General features: G+C 39.3%; 1 protein-coding gene and 2 pseudogenes across 1 annotated transcript; 1 reads left to right on the top strand and 2 right to left on the bottom strand.

Moving 5' to 3' along the window:
• Window positions 1–103: 103 nt before the first annotated feature.
• On the bottom strand, window positions 104–2,249 carry LOC145479930 (charged multivesicular body protein 4b pseudogene; annotated as a pseudogene).
• A 1,348-nt stretch (window positions 2,250–3,597) lies between these two features.
• Window positions 3,598–9,238, top strand: LOC145479910 (N-acylethanolamine-hydrolyzing acid amidase-like). Its single transcript, XM_081458389.1, has 3 exons — window positions 3,598–4,860; window positions 6,237–6,594; window positions 8,064–9,238. The coding sequence occupies exons 1-3, from the start codon at window positions 4,245–4,247 to the stop codon at window positions 8,293–8,295; spliced, it is 1,206 nt and encodes a 401-aa protein (XP_081314515.1). The 5' UTR covers window positions 3,598–4,244; the 3' UTR covers window positions 8,296–9,238.
• On the bottom strand, window positions 3,603–4,241 carry LOC145479931 (charged multivesicular body protein 4c pseudogene; annotated as a pseudogene).
• Window positions 9,239–9,894: the final 656 nt, after the last annotated feature.

The raw sequence follows: 9,894 nt of genomic DNA, 5'->3' as shown, positions 1-9,894 counted from the left end.
AACTTCCGATGCCAAATGCTTCAATTTTCCTTATGAAAATTTTCCTTGAAAGCGCGAAAACTGAGCAAGGTTAGTGCCCAGGTCACAGTCGCGCGCGATGGAACTTAAAAATAAAGACTGGAATGAACTCTTGGAATCGGAGAAGGAGACTCAAAAGTTCTTTTTGGTCTTTGAGCCTCGCAAAAATGTGGATTGGAATCAAGTCAGAAAAGCAATATTTTATTGGAAGGTAAGATGCTGCCCGGAATTTCCCTTATATGATATACGCGAATCTAGTCTCCCTTGTAGCCGTTTTTAGTGTCATCATGCAACGCTCCTCCCCAGAATCATGATGTGAGTGAAAACACATCACAAAATTGACCACTAAGAGGGTCCTAAAGGAGGGCTGGAAGAATTTCAAATTTTGTACAGATTCCATTTCAGGCCTGTTTTTGGCCTAAATCCCATATTCACATTTCTTTTGTTTGTGATTTCCAGTCCCAGAGAAACAAATTATATTTTCTCAGTGAAAAAACAGACAAATCCCAGCATCTGTTCTACCCCTTCAGGTAGGCTGTGAACACAGACATATTTCCAGCTGTAACTTGCTTCTGCTGAAAATTAAAGTATTATATCTAAAAAGTAAATAAATATTTTTGGCGGATCCAAGTGACAGCCAGAAATACGTCTATGTTCGCAGGCTGCCCTTCAGGCTGTTCCACTAAAGTCTAGTGCAAATACTATAATCCTAGACATGGGAAGTGAAAGCACCCACAGGGGCAAATTGGAGGGGGGATTGGGCAGGCTAGCGACCCCTTGTTGGAGAGCCAATTGCCCAATTGATTCTACAACCCCATGGTACCAGCCACCACTGTTTGAAAATCCTGGATCTGTCCCTGCACCTAACCTAGCTGCGGCAGCTAGCTGATTGGAAAGAAATGGTCACGTTTTTTTTTTTTTTTTTTTTTTTCACGTGCAAGCTAATCAGATTTTAGTGGTTACTCCAACATGACTAGTTTTATTTCTCTGTTCATTTCTGCAAATATGTGATTGTTTTTTGTGTTTGTCTAAATCTTATTGAGGAACAGACAGAAAGAATATTACCTTGAACCAGGTGGAATAAGTCAGACTAAGCTTATGTTGTTCAGTCTTAAAATTGAAGACATTCATGTTTTAGGCAATAACAAGCTGTTTATTACAGCTGAATTACAGTAAATATTTATTTACATATAACACTTTGTTTGCAACAAATCTGAAATTCGTATTTTTGTTTCATGCACCTCCAGATTCTTATATTTTTTAAATTTATTTCTCTTTATGAACAGAATTTCCAAATGCTTCATTTTTTCCCCAAACAACAGGAATATTAGATTTGGAGTAAGCACTACCACAAACATACTGGTAGCTTAAAATTGTAATTTTCTTTTTGCAAAAACACATATGACACTTTCACTTAATGAACACAATTTTAGCTAAATTTAAGCTAATACTAGCAAATGTCCCCAAGCTACATGTAAAACAGCATAGCCTTCTGGCAACAATTTCAAACAAGCGTGTAACAAATATATGCCTGTGTTGATACAAGGTTATAAAATTTCAAATCTTTTGACCAGTTTCTACATGGCCCATGCTTCAAGCTCTTTCAGCTCATTCTCATCTTGAACAGCTTTCTTTTTTGTTGCCGGAGCACTCGATGGAACGTCCGGTAGTCCTATGGCCTGGCGTTCCATTCCAACAAGTTCGCCATCAAGGCCTTCTTGTTCGATCGCGTCTAACTCTGCTCTAAGTTCGTCATCATCGAAGTCTTGATTCGAGCCTACACCACAAATCGCCTCTGAGATCTCCGTCGAAATTTCCGTCTGCTCATGAATATCATCCATAATGTCATGAACATCCTCCACGCCGAGCGATCGATGCACGTTTTTGAGCGCATCTGCAGCGGACTTCATGTTTTTCAACACTTCGGTGTTCGTCCCAGCGTTTTCCAAGGTCTCACGTTGGAATTCTATAGTCGATAAAGTCCCATCTATTTGGTTCAACTGTTTCTCGAGACGTTTTCGTCTCTTCAATGCTTGCAATGCAAGCCTCTTATTCATTTTTGCATACTTCTTCGCTGTTGTGTTCTCTGCAGTGATCTTCTTCTCCAAATATTCTTGCTTCTTTTCCAACATCTCCTCGGTATTTTTTAACTTTTGTATGGCATCTTCCGTTACTGGAATATTTTCCTTATTTTTAGTTCCAAACATACGCTGCAACAAACTCATGTCGGCAGAAAAAGGAATGAAAAATTCCGGAGACTCCGCAACAGTGTAACGGCTGCGCTTCTTTCAAAATTGCTATAACAGGAAATTGTGTAACTGGTCGTGTAAGCGTCAATCAAGTTGTCAGTCACGGATATTTCTGTAACCGGAAGTGAGCTAATCGATAACAATAGCGGCGCGACTGATCTATTCTCGACCGTTTGGCTGCCTTGTTTTGGTGTTCCACTCTCAAGGTGAATCATTTCATAGACTAACTATGATCATTTCAAACACTCGCCCAAACGTTCTATATCTGAGCCTGGATGGTGCACCAGAAGAAATACGGACCCATGCGAACTGAAATATGTTCCAAGTCCGCGCTGAGTTCTCTCCCTGTGCAAAAGAACTTCGACGCTTGTATTTTTTCTTGTGGAAAAACGCGAAGACCGGCTTTTTTTCCAAAACAGTGCACAATTATGCTTTCATATCAGGCAAAGGTTGATCATAAAACTGCTTCAGTCATGATCAACAATCTTTTCAGTCGTCCATCAGTATGATCCCCCCCGCCCAAAAAAAACCTCCATCTACCCTCTACTATCGGCAGCTCCCCCGTTCCCCCCTCCCCTTTACGACTCTGTATATTCTAAATCTGCGGGACTGATTAAATCTAAATAAAATATAAATCGGGCAACTTTAAAAATATAAATATTATCAACATAATTTAGTACTCATCTCGGAGTCGTGAAAAGCACTTTTCCTAGTGTTATATACAGGGTCGGATTCAGTGAGGGTGTATTTGGTGGCAAGCCACCTCCCTTTTGGAGAGGCAAAGAAGAAGAAGAAGAAGAAGAAGAAGAAGAAGAAGAAGAAGAAGAAGAATGATAATAAATGAAAAAGTTTGTGAATATTTTGGTCGAAATTAAGGCAAAAACTCTCTACAAGTACCTCATTGTAATTTCTACTTAAGGCCATTGCTAGTAATTCGGGTGTAACGGTTTCTAATTGGATGCAATCCACAAATTGCGACATTTTGGACACAAGGTACAAACATCCGCCCCTGATCAAGATATGTAATTTTAAATTTTCTCCACACAAGCACCGTTGATCGAAGATAGATCATAAAATTGCCAGCAACAGTCGCAGAATAGGATAACCGCAAAATCTGAAGAATTGTACGATCGGATTCTAGTCCGGTAAGTCTCCTTAATAGTACAATAGAACGGTTAGCGTAAAAATGAGAGAAAATCTGCTGTGCTTAATTGGAGAATATTCCTAACTGACCTAACTTGGTATATATTATTCTCATGTGGCTTAACAAAACGGGCAACGTCCGCGATTGATAAAAAGGTGGTCGTATAATTGTAACTTTTCTTGCAAAAGTTTCTACATGGACCATGGCCCAACAACTTTCTTTTTCGTTGCCGCCCGGCCTGCATTTGATGGAAAGTCCAGTAGTCCCATAAAAAGACATTCCTTTCCAAAAAGTTCGTAATAAGGGACTTCCTGTTCGATCGCTTCCAACTCTGCCGTAAGTTCGTCGTCATCGTCATCATGAAAATCTTGATTCGAACCCACTCCACAAACCGCTTCTGAGATCTCTTTCGAAATTTCTGTCTGTTCATGAATAGCATCGACCGCGTCGTTGACATCTTCCGTGTTAAGAGCTTGCTGCGCCTCTCTGAGCGTACCCCGCGCAGTATAGTTCAACTTTTTCAACAGTTCAGTGTTCGTCTGAACGTTTTCCAATGCCTCGCGCTGGAATTCCAAGATCGTTTAGGCTCCATCGATTTTTCGTAACTGTTCTTCGGCACGTTTTCGCCTCTTCAAGGCTTTCAATGCAAGCCTCTTGTTCGTTCTTGCATGTTTCTTTGCCGTTGCGTTCTCTACATCGTACTTCTTATCTAAATATTCTTGTTTCTTTTCCAACATCTCTTCTGTCTGTTTCAACTTTTGCATAACATCTTCGGACACTGGAATATTTTCCTTATTTTGACTTCTAAATATTCGCTGCAACAAACTCATGTTATGTTGGCCGCGAAACAGCTTCGTCGAAACTTCGTTTTAGGAAAAAAATTCCTAAAACAAAACATTATGTCATTGTGTCACGCAGGCTGTCACAGATATTTTTGGAAAAGGAAGTCAGCTGACTTCAACTTGAAATTAGAGAAAATGGCGGCTCGACTGTTTCACTTTGGCTGCTTTGTCCTTGCGTTTCTTGGCCTCAAACATGCTCTCGGCGAACCATTTCAAGCACCTGCCTTCACCATAAACCTTGACCTAGAACCAGAAGAAAGATGGGTCAACGTCACAAAGAAATACGCTCAATACTCGCTGGAGATCGTGGCAGGGTTACGCAAGAAGATTCCAGGGTTTGCATTCCGTCTAGCAGAAAAACTCGCCGTTAGCATTGCTAAACATTTTCCCGAGCCATATCCTGCAGAGATGAAGGGTGTATCCAAAGCTCTCAACATTAGCTTGGCTGATACGATATTGTTGAACATAGTCTACGACTTGTCAGCGTTTTGCACGAGCATTGTTGCACAGGATGAAGAGGGAAATATTTTCCACGGAAGGAACCTTGACTACGATTTTTCGGAAATTTTGCGTAATATTTCCTTCATATCCAACTTCCAAAGCAAAGGTAAATCGTACAAGAGCTTTAGGCAAGAGACGCAAAAAGATTCCAGTAGCATACAGAGTTTGACTCCCTCCCCCCTCTGGGCGTCCCCCCCCCCCCCCATCCTTGCAAACTCTCTCTGTCTCCTCGATAGCTCTGTGGTTTAAGCATATTAAGGACGGTGCCAACTAAATACAAAGGTTTTCACGCCAGGTTAGGACCACGCAGAAAAAGTAGATCTTTAATTTTGCAAGAGCTACTGGAATCCCCGAAGAAAAATTGGGGTACAAATGCATTTTTTCGAGATAATTACCTAAAATTTCAACAAACATGCTGACATCGGCATTTTTTCTGAAAAAAGAAGGAAAGGATATTTCTTCACAGATTTCCTTAGAATTCGCCTTTACAGACAGAAAAGCAAACACATTTACAAAGATCTTAAAACTACATGGTAAATGGTAACATAAAAACCATTTTTGGTATGTTTTTAATAACAAAATCGTAGCGACAGTGCTTTTAGGGTCTCTGACACCCTTCCTCTGGTTCAGCTAAAATACAGTCTAAATACCTTTTGCTCACAACCAGAAACTAATCACATGTTGAATAGGCTTACCACTTCCATGTCGTAACATAAAATGCAGGGGGTAGCCATGCGTTTTTTAAAGTTATTGATCTTTTTTGAAAACTTTTACGGTGCCTGTTACATATTTTCCTTTCACCTCCCCAGTAAGTAAAACATTTGCGTATCTCGAACTTCTTTTGCGCGCACACTACGCCATCTGCGGGTACATGTTTACAGTTGGATTTCAGTATAATTTTCGACAGATAACAGCTAGTTTTTCAGCTGGAAGACATAAACAGTTAGTGGTTAGTGATATGCTGCTATTCTGGTGTTCCTGGTTTAAGTACAGGTTCATTAAACTTGATTTGGTCACAGTGGGAAAATTTTGCTTTATTATAGTCGTGTACTTGGTAGCGTCAGTGTCAACCCCTGCGTGCGCGTTGTGCTTAAACCTGCCTTGCGTGATGCGAAGAACGTGTGCGCGCTAACAAAAGTAGGCACCATCCTTGAGAGGGGACTGACCTAGGGAAAAGTTGATGGAAAACAGAAAATTATCTCTGTGGCAATAACGTACTCCCTATATGGGGAGGCTAGTTGTCTACTTGTTCCCTCCCGTCCTCTGTTCTGCTTTTTTTGTTGTTGTTTCATTCTCTCTTGTAATCACTTTCAATTGGTCACTATGTACAGTTGTTGTATCTTCCATTCCTTTCCCTTCCCTTTACAAACTATGCTGGCTCTCTATTTAGATAGTTGTCTAGTTGTACTCTCCTGGGCCCCTCCTCTTTTCTGCCATTCCTTTCTTCTTTAACTACAACATATACCTCCTTCCTACTTTTAGGTAAAGTGATTTACACCGGTGTGTCATTTGCTGGCCAGGTCGGACTTTTGACTGCACAGAAACCAAAAAGTGTCACTATCACTCTGGATGAAAGAGACCAGGGCTTTTTATGGGAGAACATCTTCCAGGCTATCTTTAACAAGAAGGCAGTGCCCATCACGTTTTTGATCCGAGATGTTGTTAGCACAGCCAAGATGGACTTTGCTCGTGCTGTGGAGATGTTATCCCAAGTTCCCTTGATGGCAGATGGATACCTGATAGTTGGAGGAGTGAATGTTGGGGAAGGTGCAGTGGTCACAAGAGATAGAGTAGGTGCAGCAGATGTCTGGAAGTTAAGCTCTGATGCAGGAAAGAGCCCGTAAGTACAGGGAATTTGTAATATTATTGTTCTTATAATCAACTATTGTAATTTTTGTTGTTAGTTCAGATCAGAGGCAGTTCATCTTTTCTATGTTTTACTTTTTCATAAACATTAATTACCTGAGAGTAATGCCCTAGTTTCAAGCCAAAAAAATTCCTTGCTGATGACAGAGGCCCTTTTGCCCTGGGAGGGAGGGGGAAACTCTGGATTTCAAGTGACAGGGATGATCGACGCATATTTGGGGTTTGGAATTTTTTGGTGAGCAAAATTTTCTGTAGGGTTTGTGGAGGGTTTTGATTTTTGCCCTGAAATCCTGAGTACCCCTCCTTCCCCTGCCACATGCACACACACTCTTGGGGGGGGGGGGGTGGGGTGGGGGCTCTGACTGGGGTCATTCTCTGATTGTCTCTCAATTAATATGATTTTTTGCGTGCAAGGAACATTACCAATCGGGGACTCACTAACATACAGGCATTTGTGCAATACAACAGTGAAACACTATAAGCATGAAATTCTCCTATGGGTACATGTTTTATACATGTACATTGCTGCTCTCCTACAAAGAATTTGAGTGAAAATAATATTACCATAACTATTTAATTTAGTACCCCAAGAAAAGCTAATTTTTCGTCACTTGAGAAAGGGTGCTTATTGCAGGGAGGTGGGGGGGGGGGGGTCTTATTAGAGGCCTGGTGCATATGCCTTTCTTCAGCATCAACATCCGAATGTAAATAAACACAGCAGGGAAATGAACAACAACTGAGATACTTTAATTCAAGGAATGCAACGAAAGGGATTCTATTAGTCATAACACCATTTTTTCAGTATTTTAAGTCATATGTTTATTGTTACATTCAGCTGAGAAAGCAGACTAAAAAAAATCACTTGTCTTGGCAATCTACTCATTAACTCTGCAGTTGTATGCCAAAATGTCTTTCAAGAAAGTCACTTTTGCAATACTAGGGTGCCTATTTATTGGAATCGGTTGTTTATTAAAAACAAAATTCAAGAACATTAAGCTGAGGGTTATATTTTCCACAGAAGGAAACTAGACTGCTCTTTTTTTTGAAAAAAATACTTACACTGTATTGACAAAAAATGGCACTAAAGGGGAGTGTTTATAATAATTATTAGAAAGGGAGAACATAATAGAAGGAGTGCACTGTATTCAAATAAAAAGATTTCTCCATGTGTGTAACAGTTCTATTTCGCAAGTGGCAAGCCGCAATTTGCTGAAGGGTAGGAGACTTGTCATAAGAACGTTGCAATCATTTATTCGATGATTTGCCAAGCAGCAAAGGTCGCAAAATGTTGAATGATGCACTAAAGGTTTAATGCAAACAAGAATTTCAACTAGTCAATAATTTTCATTGTTTCAAAATGTTTGCCAAATGGCATACACGTACCTCATAGGTTGTGATTATACTTGATCGTGAATTCTTTGTTTTCGTTCATTGAACTATTAGGTGGTTCCTGGTTGAGACCAACTATGATCACTGGACAACACCTCCTCCTTCGGACGATCGCCGCCACCCAGCAGAGAAAGCACTGACCAAGTTAACACAGGAAAAACTTACGCCCCAGTCACTGTTTAAAGTGATGTCTGTTCACCCTGTACTCAACAATAAAACAGTCTATACAACAATCATGCAAGCAAAACATCCTGATCTCTTCAACACTTGGATTCAAATACCTTAATCAATGCACAACCTCAGTGATCTACTTTTCTTGGAAGAATGATTGCAAGGACTGAAAACATTGGTTTTTAATCTTTGTCGAGGACGTTTGTGATGTGGACAAGAAAAAGAGTTTTTTAATATATTGACATAAGTAACACTTGAAGAAGCACAGTGGAACCCCCTGATAATCTGCTCACCAACAGGTCACAAAAATCTGGCCTTATAATTAAACAACCCACAATTTTTATTTGGGCCAGAATAAAGTTGCTGTATTGTAAAAACAAGGTGGCCTTATCAATGGTTGGCCTTAAGGTGGGGTTCTACTGAATAAAAAAAATATGGCAAGTTTAGCTTACAGTAATCACTAGCAACTATGAAAAGCATGGAACTCTGTTAAGCCAGCAATGTAAGAATGGGTCACCCAAATTTGGTGATAGTGAGTGACCGGATGTTTGTTTGGGCCAAAATGAAGAGGCCGCAAGAACCAAATGAACTGAAATAGTAACGAGGTGTAATAACATGGGAGCGTAATAATGCACTAGCGGCGAGACAGAGTTTCACTGCACATGATCTCATAAATTTTCTAGAAAAACAAATACAGCAAAGTCTTGTAAGAATACTTGAACCATGAACACTACACATTTTTTGTAAATTTTTATTTTTTGGCATTTATAGAATGAAAGCTCTTCACATAATGTAAAAGATTAGCATTTTTACAGAGTAAAAACGTCAAGTGGTTTTGTTAAATTATATGAAAAAAAAACACACTTAATAGTCACTAGTAAGAACAATGTAAGCAATGAAAATAATAGCATTCTCCTGCTATTTTTTCTTACAAAAAATTATCAATTTTATTGTTTTTCTCTACCAAAAAATCTAATTTTTGTAACAGTATAATTTAAAAGTTATTAAATAATAATTAAAAATAAACATGGATTGAACAGAGGCCAATGACAGAGTATTTGTGAAAATTGATTTCATGTCATTACAATATTAAAGTGGATTTTCCAAAATAATATTAAAATGCTTCTAGCAGTTCATTACTAAAATGTCGGCACTTTACAGAAACTCATGACCAGTTTCTGTGATTCTGTGGCATGTAGTAGCTTAGTACTTATGCTACTCTCTCTGACACTATATTTAAAGTTTGCTCATGTGATTAAATTTAGAATGTTCTGAGGTATGAAAACCTAACGGTGTTATTTGTTTACATTGTCAACATTCACCTCACTAGCAAGGTCATGCTCTGCTTCATCTGGTGACTGTTGAGTGTTTAGAATGATGCTTCTCACTGACAGGTAATTTTAAACTCAGAGTATTAGCTATTTAAGCTAGGAGCCTAATAAGCTCCAATTCATCGAGTATAATTTAATGAAGTATGTATGTATTATCTCCTGAGCTGCCCATGGTCTAGTCATAAATTGGCACTGACTGGTAACATGTTCCTTACTCTTCATCACTTGAAAGATCATGTTCTCTTGTGTCTGCTGATTGCTCAGTGCAATCTTTCTCTCTGACACCTGTTTGTTCATGTTTATTGTAATGCCCTGAAGTCATTTCTGAGGAATGAAAATCTTCTGTTCTTACTTCATTTTCAGCATTTGGTTCTGACTGCAAA

Source organism: Orbicella franksi, chromosome 2, assembly GCF_964199315.1.
Source record: "Orbicella franksi chromosome 2, jaOrbFran1.1, whole genome shotgun sequence".
NCBI lineage: Eukaryota > Metazoa > Cnidaria > Anthozoa > Scleractinia > Merulinidae > Orbicella > Orbicella franksi.
This window is presented reverse-complemented; position numbering and strand designations above follow the sequence as displayed.